Consider the following 20,827-nt stretch of genomic DNA (forward strand, 5'->3'; position numbering starts at 1 on the left):
AATGTTGAGCAAATTAAATTACTTGAAGATGTTACTGATCTTTACTGACCAAGGTTGTTGTGCCTGCTCTGCTTCAGATTGTGAAAAGGAATTAACTGTTAAACTACAATTTCAAGGATAACATTATGTCAACAGCAGCCATCAACTTTGGATACGATTTCGCCTTGCAATGTGGGCATGCTGAAAATAATGTCCCTCTCAGTGAAGTAAAGGACCTTTGCAAGGAATTCCTTGCAAGTCTCTGTAGTGAGATTAAAAAACGACTGCCAGACAATATTTCAACCCTCGAAAAGATAAGTGTTGCATCCAAACGTTGCCACCTCTCAGGTACGGCCTATCATCACAGAGCTTGCAGTGCCATTTAAAGCAGTGTGCCTTGACATTGATGTTACAGTAAACAAATGGCAAATGATACCAAATAAACAGTGGCTGCACACATCTGGAAGTGAAGAATTCTGGTCACAGGTTTCAGAAGATTGCAACTCAGGTGGTAATAAAAAATGTGAGCACATTAGCACTCTGGCACGTGCCCTTCTTACTCTGCCTGTGTCCAACACAACAGTGGAACAAGTATTCTCAAACCACAACTGCATTAAAAGAAAACTAAGAAACAAAATGCATGTTGAAACTGCAGAAGCCGTGAAGTGCTAAGGTGTTTTACAGCACAGATCTACATAAGCAGCAGCACCCAGGATGAAGATTATTATTATTATATATTTCTTACACAGGGTGACTGACAGTTGTATCCAAAAAATACATATCAGGAATTAGTTAAATTAAGAACACAATACAAAATACAATTCCTTCAGTCCTAATAAGAGCAAATACAAAACACAGTAGGATTTGATATCGGGGCAGTTCAAGAGCAGATAACAGTGTTGATAGTTACATCAGGGTTAGATACGAGTGTAAGTGAGATACAAAATACTACAGATTGAGTTAAGTGCAGGATTACATACAGTAAAATAGGGAGCAGATAAGTGCAAGTTAAAGTGCATTAAAGGCAGAGTGCTATATTGTCCAGAAGGGAAGAGTTGAGTTTTACAGGTGTTATCTGAAGAGGTGTGTCTTGAGGAGGCGCCTAAGATGAAGAGCAGTTCAGTGTCATTGCTGATGCACTGACATGCTGATTTCAAGATAGGCTTTAAAGTTTAAGTTTAAAAACTGCCTGCATACATAAGTACTACTTCACACATCATTTCACAATGGGGTGGGGGGTATAGACCAGTGGCAAGTATACATTCCTGTAACAGTATCAAATCAGGTTCAGTATAAAAAAAAAAGCTTGGCTTTTTATGTGCGTATTTATTTTTTAATTTTGGGTGGAAACCCTGTGATTTGGGGGATTTTTAGGATCGATTTGGGGGGAAATTCAGGCGAGGATCTGGCAACCCTGCCTCTATTAGTATATTTACAATTACAACTCTGACCTAAGCTGTTTCACACACGATTGGAGTAAAAGATTATTTTCAGGTGGGCCACTTGTACTGTACTTTACAAGCGGGTGCATAGCTCCGCGAACTAAAGTGCTTGACCTCAAATATCTTATCTCCATGGCGACCTCACTACACATGGGACGAAAAGTAGGGTTTTCCGAGTTTACAAATGAATCCATAACTTCAGAAACAGTCAGTACATTTTTAGGAAAACCAAAAACACCTGAAAAAAAAAAAAAAAAAAAAAAAAAAAAAATAATAATAATAATAATAATAATAATAATAATAATAATACTACAATATATTTTGGTTAATTGTAATTTGGCACACATTAACATTATTATGGCTTTGTTTTTATTATACAGTATGTATTATACATGCATAGTCATGCGGCCAAGGATTTGCTTGCTTTGATTATTTTTTTTTTTAGAAAATCGATTTAAGTATCTTAACACAGTCTCAAAAACAAAGATATCACACATGTCTTAGTAATGTTAGTTACACGACAGAAAAATGTGAAACACTGACTGCGGCTGTGTAGCAGAATTAAGTTTCAAGTTTTGGATTCAAGGAAGTCAGCATCCTGTGTACATCTATTTTAATATAATCGCAGTGTACTTGAAACATAAACGGTACATACAACGTAGAAATTTTAAGTTCACCAGTAGCGCTGTCTCCATTTTTTTTTTTATTTATTTAATGTTAATCGATTATGATTAATTTGCAAACGTGCAGCTTTCTCAACTGTCAAGTTAATGACTGTGCTTATAAATGCAGCATTATGTATATGTATGTAACTTAAGAAGTCACAAAGACTAAACTCAAAATCCCACATTCCGTAGCGATACATCAAAAATCGAACAATACATTGCTAGACCAGTGCAGAGAAAAATGCAAACTTAATTCTGTTAACAACACCTAAGGATAGAAACGTGTAGGCCTAAGCTACAGGAGGAGGCCTGGGCCTTTTTGGAGCACTCAAGTCCGTTTTTCCAATCCTTACACTATTAGACCAAATTAATCTTACCCCCTTTCAAACACTGTAATAACTTACTATTTTAAATATGGTAAATTACCTGTAACGATCGTCTGACACGTTAGAAATTCGTCTTTCCCTTCCTTATGTGCGTGTGCTCCCTTTGCTAGTTATACAGTGAATCAGCCCGATTTCATTCAAAACAATCTCGCCGGTCACTTCCGGGGCAATGCTTAGTTATTCCGCATTGAAAAAAACAGTAAACAGTGCGGTTTCAAGTTGTGCCGTATGTGTTCTTGAATTCTGTAGTTTGCTTAGCGATTGATGTATTATTACATTCAACCAAAAAGGCAATACTTGTTAAATCTCAAATGATAGTCTACTATGATAATTCATTAAGTAGTATCAGTTAAGGTAAATAATGCAATTCTATATAGTTTCCCTGTAGAAATGGTTTGGAGTATAATGTATATGTATGGTTGTGAAACGTTTACAATATAGTAGCCTATATATGATTTTCAGGGCTACATATTTTGATTAATTATGATAAAAAAAGTAGGGACACTATAAACATAATAGCAATCATAAAGGGATATCTTTATACCCTAATAATACTTGTGCATTTTTTATCAGTAAGCAAAACTGTGCTGAATATTAATCTTATGTATTTGCCGTGTGTACAGTTTCGACATGTTCAATGACAAAAAATATACACTCAGGTCTACTTGAAATATTGATTACAGACATGACTTTATAAAAGCTGGTTATATGTATTACTTTTACTACCGCCAGAGGGTTTTTAATTGTTTTATGAAGGGATAGGGATAAAAAATAAAGTTAATGTAAAATATTTTTAAATTTTAATGGTTGGCTTCACAGACCCCGATTAGCACTAAATTTGGGCTGCCTTTGTTAATCCAAGATTAGGGCTAATCAGGGTCTGTGAAACCAGCCTTAAATCACCACGTTTCTCTTGCAAGATTAGAAATCGTTACACATATTATTAATGATTACAGTAATCAAACTACAATCCAAATGAATAGTAACATTAATAGTGTAGTGTCATTAGTTGTGGAGTAAATATTTAAGATAATATTTTGCTAAACAAATGAATATTGTACATTTAGACTAAATTATTTCTGTATTATTAAGGTCAACACTTAGGTATACTATTTTTCATGTTAGATTATTTTTCAGAGAGTTATTCTTTTAATTGCCAATTAGCATACACAGGCAGATGCTGCCTTGGCTCTCATCGCTATATCAAAATGCTTGCTGGATATCTCAGCATTTGGCAGCATATGAAAAGCAAGTTCTGCTGAACTCCAAGAACATCTGATAGACCCTCATGGTGAATTAAAATTACACTTTTCATGCAAAATCTGCCGTGATAGCTATTTGGAAAGAGGTTTCTTCATTTTCTCTCTGAAAATGGAAAAATAAATAAATAAATATGGTCATGGTGTTCATTTAAAGGCATGTTTTACTATACATGGCTATATTGCAGAGCTGAAACACGATTTACCATTTAAGTGTATTTAAGTGATCTTTAAAAATAATCTTAACCTTCATACCCATATAAAAATCTATACATAAAACTGTAGTGCATTTCATTATTATTTTATTTTGCTTCTCCAAATTACATTTAATAAAATTGCATTCAAATACAGTGTCAGTGCCCTGTCATTTTAACTGTTTATTTAATACAGCTAGCTGATTATAAAACTGATTCAGAGTGGTTTTATAAAAGTGTTTAGTTTCATACTATTGGTTAGACACACAAATAAATAAATATAAAGCACATATATTTACAACTCAGTTGACCCAATAGCATTTACTTACCTGCGTAAGCATCACTGGGCAGTGATTCCACCAGACTACTGTGTTAGCAAATATTTCAAAAGTAGTATTTTTATCAGCGTAATGAATGAAGATGTGGCATATTCAGTACCTGTTCACTTTAATACCGGTATTTCAAACCGTGCTATTTATTTAAAACAAAAAACCCTTCATTTTCTTAAAATGAACAGAGCACAAAACAGTTCAATTCAGCCTCAACCTCTTAACTGTAGTTCAAGATAAAATAATGATTCTGAGTGTAGAACCAAAACCAAATATGAAAAAAGTTATTTGTAGAAAGCCTGGGAATTGTTATTTAAGAGTGGCTTTTTATTTTGGAGTATTATTATTATTATTATTATTATTATTATTATTATTAGCAGTAGTAGTCATAGTAGTAGTATTTGTTATAATATCCAATGCATAATCCACACTTGAATTTTAAAGCACAGAATAGGCCTGAAAGTGTACAATCCCAAACTTATTTTATTGAATGAATTTACGTGCTATCATTTGTACTGTATTTCTTAATCTAATTTACCATTATTAGACCATTACATACCTTTACATATTTGAACCCCTTTTCAACACTGTGACCTTATTGTACACTTCTCATACACTTCTGGTTCTATATAGAAGGCTTCTATATAGAACCATGTGCTCCTTCTAGCTTTATCTGGAACTCTAACTACATTCTTAATAAACAAAACGGTAAAATATAACAGGTTCTAAACAAAACCATTTGGTCCAATAGAACCCAAAGTGGGCGTTATATATTTTATGCATAGAGATTCCACATATGAAGCTATTTAGAAACATTTTAATACAGGACCCTTTGCAATTCAATTTAATAGTAGAACAAGACAAAATGGGTGTTTCATAAAAACATTCTGAAAGTTTTTCATTCTATATAGAATGCCCATGAACCCTACTGGAACAGCTACAGTACAATATGCCATACTTTAATGTAAATGAAACAAATATCAAGGCATTTGATGTGCAGTATATGGCTTTGTCAAAAGTTGAAAGTGTTACAGAGCACTGTGTGTGCTTTTATTCATTACCTGTTACTGTCTACCCAGGAGTTGTGAGCCCACAGGGAGAACTGCATCGGTCTCTACTCCCTGGTGGAGGTGACCTCCATTGCTTCAGTTCTTGACTGGGAGCAGAGAGCACCTGTTGATCTCCATTTCTCATGACTGGCAAGGATGAGGCAGCTGTGAGCTGACATTCAAATTGTGCATTTCAATAATGGATAGAACACAGGTGGAGGGTGGATGATTGGAAAATCAGTATGGCTGTTCAAACACTACAATGTGTACAATGAAATAAGAAAAGCAATATGTTTATTAGAAAGAAGAAACCACAGGCTTGTGCTGTGTTGCATTAATGATGAAATGCAATCACAAAGTAAAAAAAAAAAAAATCATCCCACAGCATTTTACTATTTGGAGCACAAATACAAATGCCACTCAAAGATTTGTATTTTTAATTTTTTTAAATGCTTACAGTGTCCACAAAACAATTCTTTGCAGATCTTCTTTCTGGAATGCCCCCCAACTATCTACGTCTTTCTGGAATGCCCCCGACTATCTAAACTGTAGTTCTGATCTTAGTTTTGATTCTTTGTCTGCCATTATGTTATATCCACTGTGGCTGCTGCTCCTCAGATGTCAGACTGTCCTAAAGTGGGTTAATTGCACATGCCAGATTAACAATGAATATGAATATACAAAATGTTGTGTATTTATACAACCCCAAGCAATCGACTATTCCTGTCTCGCCAGCTTTAAGGCTATCTGTTCTTTGGGTTTCTCTGCCACTTTCCTAATTCTGTGATCTACTGTGAAGTGAAATGCTGTAGTCTATAGGCAAACGTGGCTGATTAGCATGCAGTAATGATTGTGAGTCGGGCTCCGTTGTTTTAACACCTCCCTTCTCCTCCGCGCCAATCTGTCACCGTTCAGCAGGCGAGCGCTGCCTCAAATGCTGCTCTCTACAAATGAGATGGATAATTAGTTGCCCCGCACGAATGCCACACTCTTCTCACCCCTGATTGCTATCACCTTTTTGCTCCTGGCAATTTTGACACCTCGTAATCAGCCTGCTGCTTCAATCCTTATTCCTGTTTTTTTTTTTTTCAAACGAATTTCCCAATGTACCTGCTGCTGAGCAAAACCGCACAAACAACACGATGGCTTCTATAGCAACACATATAGATACAGCGCGGGAAAGCTGTACTCTCGAGAGTTACATTTTTCAGAGAGTTATTTCTCGCATTAATTGATTAACTACTAACGAAATTCATATAATGCATGCATGAGAAAAACGAGGCTTGGTAACTGTCAGTATAGCTTTTGCATTCCAAATAACGAGCAATGACAGTATAATTATCTACAAGCAGCTGTCGACGGCTCTAGAGAGAAAAAGCTACAGGCTGTGCATGGCATTACGACTGTTCCACAGTATTAGGACACCCAAATTGCTAAGCTGATGAATTGTTTGGCGAAAAGAAAACATTATTTTTCAACAGTAACGGGACTTAAACATAGCATGTGTATATGCCATATATACATACATAAATACAGTAAGGCTTTTTTGTTTGTTTTAATAAAACGGTGTCAAATGACATCCGTTCATCCAGTTTCACACATCACTTTAAATCTGTAATATCAGAAGAATAACGTTTTTATGTTGCCTAGCCTATTTCGAAATTTTGTAGCCTAATAAAATGTGAAACTCTGTACCGGTACCTTGGTGTTATCTGGTTAAAAGCTGTTGCATTCAGTATTGCATAGTAACCTACACATTTGCTTAAGTGTATGTTTAATTTGTTACAGTGCTAGTCTAAATAAATCACATAATCTGATATATAGAAGTCAAATATATAAAGGCAGCAGAGACTGAGGCTTCTGAGGTTTCCTCAGCCATTAAGCTCTGTGTCTGATCACTTCACAGTAAAAGTAAATCTTGTTTTACATGTCAAGCTTTAAACGTGTGATTCCCAAGGAATTCGTAACTCTGATTGCAATATATCAGATCAGACTACGGTATTTCTTTTTCCATAAAGGTCTATTAGGTCTGTTTTATTTTATCCTGTAATACTTCTTAAAAATCCGCTGTCGCCATTAAAAAAAAAAAAAAAAAAAAAAAAATCCTATACCTAACTTTATTTATGTAACATTGAGCTATGTGTGTAACGAACGACGGGTAATTTAATTCGAAGATGATTTTGGATTCGGATGGTCTACCTCCATCAACATCGACCATAATTGTTTCCTGTATTGCAGGTATGCAATTTGGATAAGCTTTTTTCACAAAAATAAATAAATAAATAAATGCCTACCCAAGTGCCTCACGTATCTTCTCTCAGGATAGTGTCCCCGACTACCTGTTCTAAACCTTACTTCTGAGGTTAGTTTTGTTTCTTTCTCTGCTATAGGCTATCCTATATCTTTGCTACAGAGTCCAATGTTTGTTATGTGACAATATACTAAGCTACTAATAATAATAACAAATACAATATTAAAGCAGTTCAGTAGTATATATATATGGTTTATTGGTTTAGGTTCTCTAATGAAATTCTAATACAGGTTTTATAGGTTATTATTTAAAAATTAACTGACTAATTTGTACTGGGTATTAAAACAGGCAATTGGGGTAATCAAACCCTTTTAATGTTATGAATAGTAATCAAACTAACTGTGCTTATTTCTAATTCTTTAACTTTAACATGCTTTTATTTTTCTGATAAAAAAGATTATAATTAACTTAGAAAATTGCCCCCATTTACTATGGCCTATCAAATTTTTCTACAAAGAACCATTCATTTTAGGCTTTCAACAGAGGGTTCTATTAAAAAAAAAGGTTAAATATCAATTACCATTGAGCAGCGTAATTTACAGTATTTAACAAAATAAATCAGTTTAATTCTAAATACTAAACAAAATGCGAGTCCCTAAGAAGGTTCTAATGATTTAATATATAAAATCTAAATATTCACTGCGCAATGTGTTTACAGCTTTCAGTACAGAAACAAGTCTAGAAGTCACTATACCCTGAAGGTTGAATAAAACACAAAGCTGAACTAATAAAATAACCAGTTAGCAATCTTCACACCAGCTCAACGACATAGCACGAGTGTTACATAACCGTGTTAGAGGGACTGCAAGGTCTTCTCTGCATGATGCTCTGTTTAAACAAATGATCCTTTTTATAGCACATCAACTTGCAAGTTTGTGAATATTATTCAATTTGTTTGCCATGCTGTTGATAAACATACCCCTTTATTCAAATGGTAGCTATGGACAAGATATCAAAACGGAAAAAAAATACCAAAACATTTTTTTTAATCACTGTCTTTTAGGACAGGCTGAAACAAACAAACAAAAAACAAACAAATTGTCTCAAAAATGCACATCTTAAGAACATCATTATAAAATACGAAGGGATTTCTATGGAAATGTAAAAAGTGTTGTGACAGAGAGCAAATGAATCCTAGTCAACAATCTCCCTCCCGATCTGTGAGGGCGCTGTCTAACAGGAACAGAGTGCTTCGTACTGGTTGGTCTGGCAGTTCATTCCAGGGTCAGTCGGAAGCCAACCAGCCAGGAAGGGGGCGGAGTCACAATGCCCGAAGTAATTTGCGCGAAAGCGGTATGCGATGTGTCAGTCATGGATTGGATGAGAAATGACTGGACTAGCTATCGCAGGGGGCGTGACTAAGGGTATAATTGGGGATGTGACGATGTAATCTGTTCTTTGATGTGGTTACCGCTAGGACCGAGAAAGGAAATAACCAATTAGTACTCGTGAGTGAAGTGTTTTGTTTGTTTGTAACTGTCTCTGACGACTAATACGAACAGGAGAGCTGCCGCTTCAAGCCGGCGGTAAAACCCAGACTGCGCTGCACCTGTACTTACAACACTACTGTTAAATCACCAGAACTGCACCTAGAGCACTCGCTCTGTCCAGAGACGTGTCTGTATCTGTGTTGTGTGTCTGTGTTTTGTATTATTATTTCCAGTACCAGCCTGGATCACATGCAGTCACACAACCGGAGCAGCGCGTAACTTACAGCGGAGTGGAGCACAGCCTACAGACAGTATGGTAAGAAAAAGAGTTTTTTTTTTTTATTATTTTAAGACCCAACGCACCGAGGTGGGTGGGACAATGTATTCGTGGAATCTACTCGACAGTGGGGCTGGAAATCAGGCCCAGTGGAGGAAGCACATGTTGTTGTTGTTGTTGTGTTGTTTTTTTTTTTAACTGCAAAGCAGTGAATGACAAATACACACTCACACACACAGCAGAAGCTGAAGGGTAGGGTTTTTTTTTTGTTTTTGGGGCCGCGCACACCGAGTCAGCCCAGCGGCATCGACCTACCTTACCTACCTGATTGTGAGACGCAAAAGAGAGCGTGATCTCTGTGGAGTGACTACTTATTCTCTCGGTAAGCTGGACCGAAGACGTCACTCCCCAGAGGGGCCTATCGGCAGCTCTGACATAAAATGCTCAGTAAATACCTGACCTGTGGCAGGCATATCCCAAAAGTATTGGTTGTTGGTCGTCTTCGAATTGAAAGGGAACAATATACAGTATGCCTGAATTTATAAATTACACACCTCCTGATCTCAAGTCAAATGCTTTAATATGTGGTTTTAAACAATCCAATACATATATACACTGTATATTTGTAAATGAAAGTAACTAATTTTTCTGCCTCCTCACACTGAGAGAAACAATTTAATGTAATACAATGTAATGCTTTACCGTTTTATGTAACTTCACAAACAGATCTGTATAATACAAAGCATTAATAACTCCATTCACTTTTAAGCAGGTACAATTAAGAAGTAATATACAGCTTAAAGTAACAATGGTTTTATACAGATCACTCTGAAGTATGATATTCATACAATGCTGGATTCATTAAAGCATAGCTTTATTACACAGCATTCCTTTTAAAGATATAAAATAGTTTGTTTAAAGCAAAAATTACCTAAGGGGTTGATTCAATCAAAAATATACCACATGTGTTTTCTATAGCGGCATTCAATCTAGCTTTTCACAGGTGTGGTATATATTTAAAATTATTTTTTGATGATACTTTCACTAAAGTAGTGGAGTGCTGCTTGAATGGGAGCATAAAACCACATAGTCACAATTAGACCAAAACATCAACATCTACCTTAGAGGTATTTTGGTTTAGGCAACTTAAATGATACTTAACAGTTTAAAATTTTAAGAAAACGCTATTAAATACAGACATAAAACAAAAACAGCTTGTAATTTTGCAAAAAAAAAAAACAGCAGCAACAACATAAAGATATCCCAGCGAGAAAAAGTTTACATATTAGAACCCATTGCTAGCTGTATCTTTAAAGTGTGAATTAAGATGCCTAAGAAATTCATCCCGGTTGGATGCGATTCCTGCTGGGAGCATGGCTTGGCAGAACTCACATCTACTGGGGTTTGCATTTTGTTCAGGATCAGCACAGTCTTCACTGTTGTGAGGGCTCCAGAAGGGCTACATAAAAAGAAAAAAACATACTATAGATATAATATAGATCTTTTTTTTTTTTACTTCAGGCTTTTTAATCAATTGACTAGTCCTCTTTTTTTAAGTCTGGCTCATTTGATCAATGGACTGGTTTTGCAGTATGACTATAACATAAGGTTTATATGTACATATTAAATGCAGGTTCTGTTTTTAAAAAAAGCACTACACCATGTTCTATGCCTTATACTACAGCATAATAAACACCATTCTTGCATCTCAGTACAGACATGGCCCGTTTTCTTGTTTAGAAACAATCAGCACAGACAATGCATTAAAATACAAATAACTTTTTAAGGTCAACTACTAAAAATAATGTTATAAAGCACACAATATTTTTTTTTTAAGATAATTTTTAGAAATTCAAATACATTCAAAATGCACACAAACAACTATTGGATATACTTCATTTTTTATGAGAATCAAAGGGCTTTGAAATAACTGCACTTTATGAAACAACTACTATCTCACCCTCATGTTTACACTTTATATGAACATGCATACACTAAATTTGTTAGCTACAGTACTGTATGTCTCTAACATCTTTGTCTACAGCATTGCATTGTGTTAGGAATCCTATAGAGTTGATCATTGTGTCTTTCTTTTGACAGCGCTACCCTCTCAGTGTTGCAAAAAAAAAAAAATGAAGCACATTTCATCCCTTATTGTCTGTTTTAAACTGGCCCGTATTTTAGAGACCTCTTAAATGTAGACACTGTTTAAAATCCCTACATAGTCCAGCTTGGGGGGGGGGGGGGGGAGATGTTTCCATTTCTATGCCTCTAATACATTTAACTCTCTATTTTCTGTTTGTTTACTTACTAGGGTTAAAGTGCAACTTGGCACAGTGACTTTCAGAGTTAACCCAACTAATGCATTCTTCTGGTTGTTTAATTTGTATCATCGGCTGTTCTAGGCATCACATCCTAATAACAGGAGTACCCTGTGGCCTCAACAGAGCTCTCAGAATCAACTACATGTATGTCAAGTTATAGACAAGAGTCATAATGGAAGCAATGTCCTTCTATTTCACAAACTCATTAAATTCAACCAAAAATACAGATCATAATGAATACATTATAGAAACAATTCTACGTTTTCCAGAACAAACAAACAAACAAAAAAAACCAACGTGGGTCACTATCTGAACAACAAAATCTATCTGAAATCTAAATACTGTTATTGAAATATCTTTCCTCATAAACCAACACTTCTTAAATTCTATTACGGAAATAGTTTTCTTCATGAGCTTGTTTACAGGTAATTTATATATAGCATATACATTTGTCACTGCATAACAACTATTGCTTTTGATGTGACCCATTATCTTTTATAACACAGACGTCTTCAACACATTATTATCTGAAAAAAATGTCAATTATCTAACCTTCTGCCCCATGCTGTGTGACAGCTCAACACCAATTCTTTTTTTTAAATGATTTTTTTAAGCAGTGTACTTCGCTGTAAACTTTTAATCACATACCAGCTGTTTCAGTTATTTTAATGCAGTTGGCTTGGTACAAAGCAGGGTGCCAGCTACTGAAAAATAGATACACAACTAGTAAAAGAACAATCAAGGGAGAGAATAGAGAAGAAAGGAACAAGTAACAAGTAATATAATATAATGTGTGTTTCGCAGCTCCCCACGACTTCAACTAGTTATAAAAAAAAAATGTAATTTAGTTCACTCTTACCGCTTACCACTGCAGCTGTGATAATATGATAGTTATACAACATTGTATAAATAAAAGGCACAACTGTTTGTGATCCCCTATGCTGTAATTACCTACTTGTATCCTCAGTTTTTCTAAACAAAAAACAAATGGGTCTCAAATGTATTACTCCAAAATTATCTTTACAGTACCTATCTGTATATTATTATTTTATGGAGAGCCTTTATTAAAACGAGACTCTCAACTGCTGCCGTTACATGTCTATTTACTTGTGGACCTCTTAAAACAACACATGTTTTATTAAGTACATTTTCAAAAAGTATTACTTAGTAATATTTTTCAATATGTTTTTAAAATGTGGAAACTGATTACAAATTATACTATACCACACTCCAGACTCGGCCATGACTCAGCCTTGCCCAGTCTGGAAGTGGACTTGTCAAAGGGCTATAGCTCTCAGGACTTGGAAAGTGAAAGTCCCAGTCTGAAGTGATATTCTGCCTATAACACAAGGCAACTCACAGGACCTTTCACTGTCAAATTCTCAATCAACTTGTGAGTGACATTTGCAAGAAATCTTATGTACATAGTTCAAGCAAAAAAATCTAAACATTCCTGATTTGAGAAACAAGAAAATTAGGCCTGAGTAACTTTGAAAGAAGCTATTACAATATTCTACCACAGATCATCACAAGGCGGGTGCCATTTTTTGTTCTGGTTGATAATCAACGTAAAGGTAATGATACAAAATGTTTCAAAGCAAAACATTGGAAGCTAGTATTCCGATGGTATAGTAAATTGATTGAGTCAACCCTATATATGAATTCATGATAAATGCTTTAAAGGCATTCTGCACTGTAATTTAAGATACTGCCTTTAAGAAAGTTCTCAAATTGCCTAATCTCTTTGGACAAAGCAAAGCCGAAGCATGCCTGCATTGGAGCTTGTATTCAGCCTTGGTCCTAACCTTCCAGTAATGCTAACCAAAGGGCATACCTTTAATGTGCATAACACAAGCCAGTGGAGTACCATCATGTCTTCTCAATTGTTCAATTTTCTCTATAATGATGGCAGGCAATGTACAAGAATTTCAATGGCAGAAACGTTTCTTAATAGAAAACAAAGAATCATTCAAGTTAAAAAAAATGCCACGTTAATAAAAGGTGATGAAAATCACATTGCTGCCTGAAAATACTGCCTGAATTTTAATTTCAGCTAATTATCTAACAATTTCAACAGCTTACCTGCTGTGGTCCTCGTACAGTCTCAGGTGGAAAAGTATCTAAAGTAGTAGAAGCAGCAGGAGGCTTTGCCATGTTCGAGGGGTTAATATCTGAACCAGGAGCCAGTGGTTCCCAGTCAATTCTTCTGCAGTTGGGAGCATGTTCAGGCTGGGTAACTTCATCACTGTCCTTTGTAAAAGCTGCGAAAGTTCTTCCAGTTTCAAGAGCTTCTGGTTTTTCTGGTACACTATTTAAAAAGTCATATTCAATGTCTATAGGTGGAAACTTCACACTAAGATTAGAAATGGACTCCAAGCAGTCTTCATCTTCTGGGTTAACTCCTCGGGATGTTATAGAAGCAGAGCTTATTTCTTTATTGGCGTTAGTCTTTTTTGTTGATTTGAGGGGCCCTTGTTCAACTGTGACATCAGTGCATTGTATAGGCATGGAAAACTGACCCTCTGAAGAATAAAAAGGTATTTTTTTTAGTTTATAGTTATGAAAAACATAATCATATAATCATATAAAAGCTGTAGTCTTTTATATTACACAACATAATACTGTAAGACCAGTTAGGAACAAAATAACATTGGTTTAAAAATCTCTAGTTATATCTATAGAATTGTGATTATTGAGAGATGCTTTTTTGCATGTCTCGGTACAGATATGATTAGAACTATCAAGCTCTCGCTCGTATGACTCACACTGCACTCCATAAAAAAAAAATTTTTACTACATGAGTACTCTGTTATATAAATATATAAAGTACAATCACAACGTTACAAGCTTCACACTTACAAACAGGTGAACCAAATAGAACACTTAATGATGAGAAATAATGCTCCTAACAACTGCAAGTGAAGATGGGGCTGCAGACAGTTCTGAACTTGAGGTTCCACTTTCTGTCTTACGAGTTTAACAATAATTCACATTTTGTCCAAAACTTTTGCCTTTTATTCCAATCATTAACATGAAAAAGAGAAATAACAGAAGTTGGCTTCATAAACCAATCCGATTTTATGGAATAATAACAATTCAACTGCATTGTTACCATTTGCTGCCTCGTTTTTTATCCTCAACTTATTCAAGTGATCCTTTTGTCTTCTTGTTGTATTCCGAATGATCTGTAATGTACCACGGATCTCATTGAAAGCCTCAACGACTTCTTTCCTGGAAAATAGGCATTTTGGAATAAGAAACATAATTTTAAATGCATTTTAATTTTGTTAGACTCCTAAAATGTTTGTTTGTCTCAGAGGGTGGGAACACATTGAGTAAGTTATCATACCTTTCATCAATAGCTATTCCACATCCTGGATAAGGAACACTTTTCCTCGGTGCTGATTCAGCAATATTCAAATTTGCCTTCAACATGGAGAAAATGTATATATTTTAAAAATACACTCAAAGGCTTCTTAACAATGTAACATTTTAAATTGTTATCTATCTACTTATCTTGTGAATTTGTGCATACTATGTGCTTCTCATTAAGATTATGTATACTGGAAATAATTTTCCACAAATAATATAATAACAGGCTTTACATAATGCAAGAACATTGCGAATAAATAATTGCACAAAACATATTGCACCATTTAATGTGATGTTAGTAGCAATTAACATGTCGGTATTCTAACAGACTTGTAAATTACTATGTTACTATGGTATTATGCATTTAAAAAACACGTTAGCTTACAGTGCTCAAAACCCCTCAACGCTTTGTTAACAAAATCATAAACCATGACATTAAGTCATCTTTTCCATCTTTTTTTTAAATCTAAAAGCAGATGGTAAAGTGTAAGACCTTGTATCCAGTCCATGTTAACCCACAACTATTAGGGTTCTGCATATATTAGACACATTTGTGGTTTGCAGAAAGAACATCTAGCATGTGTTGAACATTTGTACAGACGGCTGAAAATACACTAATCTGACAATATTGTACACCACTCTCTGAGAGGTATTGTATGGTGCTAAACAGCAACTTTATAAAGATCCGCCACGGTTTAGATCTTTAAAATGGACCCTGGTGTCATTCATTTTTGTTTTCACCAGTCAGGTTCCACAGAATATAATATACCACAGAGACAGGTTTTCTTAAATACTGTCGATGTGTGTGTGTATATATATATATATATATATATATAACCCAATGTCATTAAAACCGTGATAGGTGAGTCATACTATCGCACCCTCAGTTTCAGACTGCCAAATATGTGTTTTAGGCTTATTAAAACGACATATTTAGAGCATGTCCAATATTACTGTGGCTCAGTGATACAGGTGAAAGAGTAGAGGGAGGATTCAAAGGGAGTGTAACCCCCATAGCTATTCCTATATAGGTTTGTCTTTTCATAAATTTGATGCCAAGGTTAAGTTAAAGCTTGAGGATTCAAATATCCCTGCCCAGAAATGCTTAAATTGTGGTAGTTAATTATTACCTTTCAAATACAATACTGAAACCAATCAATACAATGTGAGAAATGGTAATTGGATTTTAGGAACTTTAAAAAGCAACCTGTTACAAAAGTTTTAACTTACTTACTACAAAAAAATTATGGTAGCTGAGCTAAAACAACTGAGATAATACAGCTGTGTCTTACAGCAGAAATCTTTTACTTTTTAAAAATTAGTCCACCCAGAAGTGCTAGTATACAGAAATGCAAAACTCAGTATGTATTATGTAGTTATCTGCAACTGTAGATTAAATGATGTGACTGCCTGCGGTATCTCTGTATGCATTCCATCTCCACTCTACACAGCCATGAGTAGTTGGCAGTCCATTCTCAAAACGTTGAATTTTAAGTCAAACATATACAGTATCTTATATGTGGCTGAAATCTAAAAACTGCTTATCTAACCATCAACATCTGTGATACTGTAGTTTCAGAATCTGTTGTACGGCAAGTGGTTATAATCTATAAACATGTTATTAATTATGCTGTTAACATTTGTACATTTTGAACAGAAATAATACTTAATTACAAAACAATCATTACTGTGATTTTTGCAATAGCATGTTACAGAAATGTTATATTTTAGATTATTATAGATAACATATTTATTTATATAACCACTTACAACGGATCCCTAAATTAAAGACATAAAATAGTATGAAATGAGTGGAAATGCATGTTTTTTTTTTTTTTTTCATTTGACTATTTGTGTAAAGCCACAAGAGATTTTATCCTGCAGCACCATCTATTGAAATACATGTATTATTACCACTATTGTTGTATTATGGTAAAAAAAAAAAAAAGGAAAAACATAAAAAAAAAAAAACATTTTAATTTGTGGGACCCAAGGATTACCATTGCTACACTCTCCCTGTGCGGTGTGGCTGCTTGGTGTTTATGGAGTTCACCATACAGTAATAATGGCTGAGATTCATTTTTTCTGTGCGTCTGCAGGACAGTCTCCTTGCCTTCAAGTATATTCTCTGAGCCTTTGACATTACCTGAAAAAAAACATGTAAGCTGTATAATAACTGTATAAGTTTCTATTAACTCTGGAATATTTAAACACCTTCAGCAAAACTGAATATATTTTTATATTAATTCTAAATGACTTGCCAAACTGTATTGTTATATTAAACTAAATAAAGCCAAACAAAATATTAACTCTTTCCTATTGTATATCATAATATTTGTATGTTGTCCTATGTAAAAATAGCAACATAAGGACTGGTAAGATTAACTAGTCATCAGACCTATTATTTTGTGGTTATGAATGCCTAAATTATGCCTAACCCAAACGTGGCACTTTACTTGGAATAACACTTGACTTGCCACACAAGCCATTTAAATCTTTTCAACAAATCCCCTCTCAGTAACCATTTTAGTTTAATTACCAATCAATAAAGCAGCGACACCTTTTCAATTACCTGTGGAGGAACTTCCTGCAGAACTCTGTTGGGCTCTAAGTTCTGCAATGAGTTTGCTTTGCTCCTCTAATTGCAGCTTCAGCTCATTGATACGGCGTTCATAAGCTTCCGTCTGTAGATAGGAAGTGTTTGCATATAAATGGACTGTAGACAGATAAGAGATACTGTAGAGCCACCAAACCTTTTTTTAATTGGGGTGGAGGGTTTTTGTTTATTTAGTAAGCTGTTTTAACATGAAGGCAGCTACATTGTACAGTGTACTACTCCAGGATTTAGGAATGGGCAGAGCAGGGACTTGGTGGGAGGGCCGAAAGGGGCAACATGGCAAAGTGGCAGCCCCTTTTATTCATATACATGTCTAAATATACATGTTCAACAACATGCAGCAACTGTTCTGATCAGACGTGATCTTACTCAGTTAAAATGTTTTGTTACAGATCAGAGATTTTAAATACACATCCTGTCAAAGATTAAATATTTTAAATAGCACTGTTTTCTTTTTTTTAAAACTATACAATTATATACTATAAATAATAAAAAAACGATACCTTTTGTAGAAGTTCCTTCTTAGCACTTTCTTTTTCAATGCACGCTTGACGATAGGCTTCATACGCTTTGTTGAGCTGGTCCCCCATTTTTCTCTCCATAATTCACTCTTTAGTACCATCACTAACACTTCCACCTAGAGACCTAGCACAACATGAAATAATACTTAGTAGTGTTTTTATTAAAAGTTCAAACATTTTGAGGACTTTTAAATGCTGCAGAACCCAGACAAAAACAAAATACCCCAAAGAGGGCTCTAGATAGACATGAATTCGCACGAGTAAAATACAGAGTTGGAAATTGACTAAATGTTTGAAATATAGTTGGAAATGTATTGCAGGAACGAGTGTTGAAAAAAAAAAACCAAGCCCATTATGGATTTTGATTCTAAAAATAAAAAGCTTTCAGTAGGGAGTGGAGTATTACTCAGTAAGACCCTTGATGGCATTCCTCATCTTTCAGTCTGATTACCACAAAAGTATTGTCATCAGTTGCTAATGCTTTTTACTGCATTCAATTAAACATGTTGCTACAATGCTGTGTTTTCTGTAATGTACAGTAATACATTGTCATTAAAAAACAAAAAAACACTAAAACTGGCAACATTTTCACATTAAGAAAGCTATACAGCTCTATGATAATGGTGTATACTGCTTGTCATTTACTTAAGTAATTCATACAGTGACGACAGACTATATTAAATGTATAGCTTGTTGTGTTCTTAAGATAAGCTCTAATAAAGGAAGAGCAGGCACTATAAAATCTGAAATGTTCACAAATTTGAAGGGCCATATGGTCTTGTCTGTCCATTGAAGAGGCTATAATAAAGCTGACTGGTATTCAGTAGCATCTGGAGTACACATACAATCCAAAATTGGTAAAAAGGAATAAACTGTCATTTAAAAAAAAAAAAAAGACTATTCATTGGAAGGAATTGTGTTTTTGCTGCGATCTTCTAATCCTATGTTCTGTATAACCTGGGAAATGTGTACAATTGTTGGCATTCAGCTTCCACTTGTGATAAAATACATTGGAACTTCAGGGATAATGGTAAGATCTAGTAAGATCTAACATCTCATACAGGGTTAAACTGCTTCCAGTTTTAGCACAATCAGACTTAAAAAAAAAAAAAAAGATTAATGTACAAAATAATACATTAATTTAAAATCGCAGACACAAGTGTGTGTTTTACATGTTCACCAGAGAAGTGCTAATACTAAGTATTAATAATATTATGTACGTTTTCCTGTTTATACATCCCAATTGCTAACTTTGTACATCGCTATATAAAGAGTTGTTAGCATCGTTTTCACTTTGTCAGCTTACAATATATATATATATATATATATATATATATATATATATATATATATATATATATATATATATATTAGCGACCCTTTCAGTAGTGCTATTTGCAATATAAGTCTGCTGTACTTACGTCTCATGGAAAGTTTTAGGATTTACGATCTTGTCCTTTTATTTCTTTAAATCAGACCTAACCAAAAAAAATCTGGTTAAAATTAAAGAAGAGAAAACAATGCATAATTTTGTTTTGTAAAGAGAAATACAGACTGGGTCCTATAATGTGTTTAAATAAACAAATAAACATAACAAAACTAACAAGAAACGACACAGCTATAACTGAACTAAATCTAGAATTTACTGTTTTATTTTCAAATATGTTTATTTTAATAACATTAGCATTTACATATTCGGGAAACAAATAACACAATCTAAATATGATCATTCAAATTCAAGACAATACTGTAAAATTTCATCAAAGTAAAGCAATCAAAGTATAGTTATTCCGTTTTGAAGAAATACTGATTGCAGGTTAATTTATAAATTATTTCATTTTTCATATTGGTTGTATGAACTGAGAAAAAAAAGTACAAACCCTTACCAAGATTAGACATATATATATATATATATATATATATATATATATATATATATATATATATATATATATATATATATATATATATATCGTACCGTACACAGCAGATTGAAGTACAGCAGGCCTGCTATCCAGAATGTACTGTACATTATTTCAAGACAACACGATAAACTGCTCGTTAACGACTGTCAACCGCTTTGATATATATATTTTTTAATTACAAAAAAGGAGAAAACCTACACATTGTAGCAAATAGCATTACTTGGTTTCAGTTTGTTAGGAGGCTGACGCAATTTTATCAATTTAATGCAACTGCAAAGAAGGTAACTTTTTCAATACTTACGAACTTCATCCTTTGTTATAAAGGGTCCTTACATCATAAAGCCCCCTAAAAAACGCACACAGTACAGTGTCTGACCCCGTAGATAATTTTTCTTTTTATTTTAACGTTATACACAGTTGAAAAAAAGGAAACTGTACACTTCACTCAATATGGGCTAACTTTGACAATGCTGTAATAATATGTACTGGGAACTTCCCACGGGGAATCCCCAAGCCAAAGACTTCCGCTTTGCAGAAATAAATAGCCAATCAGCCGCGTGGTTAATGCAAGGAAATAGGTCGTACGAGCATCTGGTGAAATGTGTTGTGCTGCAAAGTGGAGAATACATAAATATCAATGTATTTTTTTTAAATATCTGAGTTGTCTCATAATCTCAAAATCCACATCTCTTCAATACAATATGTTGTTTTTACACCATTATCAGAGTCAGGTTACACGCGTATACT

The 20,827-nt window shown here is 34.4% G+C and overlaps 2 protein-coding genes across 3 annotated transcripts in view; both read right to left on the reverse strand.

Annotated features, from left to right (window-relative positions):
• Positions 1-2,656, reverse strand: part of LOC117426126 (26S proteasome non-ATPase regulatory subunit 14) — a 30,670-nt gene extending 28,014 nt beyond the window's left edge. The window contains exon 1 of the mRNA XM_034043454.3: positions 2,513-2,656. The gene's annotated coding sequence lies outside the window, so the exon portion shown is untranslated. The remainder of the gene's footprint in view (positions 1-2,512) is intronic.
• Positions 2,657-9,622: 6,966 nt separating this feature from the next.
• Positions 9,623-20,582, reverse strand: LOC117426382 (TRAF family member-associated NF-kappa-B activator-like). 2 transcript variants are annotated; one of them, XM_034043897.3, is made up of 9 exons: positions 20,382-20,582; positions 19,577-19,633; positions 18,138-18,279; positions 17,590-17,701; positions 17,018-17,163; positions 14,995-15,071; positions 14,758-14,876; positions 13,728-14,167; positions 9,623-10,780 (listed from the first exon to the last, which is right to left on the reverse strand). In XM_034043897.3, exons 3-9 carry the CDS (start codon positions 18,234-18,236, stop codon positions 10,607-10,609), a joined length of 1,167 nt encoding a protein of 388 aa, XP_033899788.3. In that variant the 5' UTR covers positions 18,237-18,279; positions 19,577-19,633; positions 20,382-20,582; the 3' UTR covers positions 9,623-10,606. The 2 variants fall into 2 exon arrangements, with proteins under 2 accessions (XP_033899788.3, XP_058889732.1); XM_059033749.1 differs by lacking the exon at positions 9,623-10,780 and adding an exon at positions 10,803-13,591.
• Between the last annotated feature and the right edge of the window lie 245 nt (positions 20,583-20,827).

Source organism: Acipenser ruthenus, chromosome 11 (assembly GCF_902713425.1).
Source record: "Acipenser ruthenus chromosome 11, fAciRut3.2 maternal haplotype, whole genome shotgun sequence".
NCBI lineage: Eukaryota > Metazoa > Chordata > Actinopteri > Acipenseriformes > Acipenseridae > Acipenser > Acipenser ruthenus.

Coding starts and splice junctions, on each gene's coding strand:
- LOC117426382 (XM_034043897.3), bottom strand. CDS start 18,236: ATGGAGAGAAAAATGGGGGACCAGCTCAACAAAGCGTATGAAGCCTAT. Junction 17,702..18,137: donor AGAAGGAACTTCTACAAAAG/GTATCGTTTTTT, acceptor TCCTATCTACAG/ACGGAAGCTTATGAACGCCG. Junction 14,877..14,994: donor GGAATAGCTATTGATGAAAG/GTATGATAACTT, acceptor CCTATTTTCCAG/GAAAGAAGTCGTTGAGGCTT.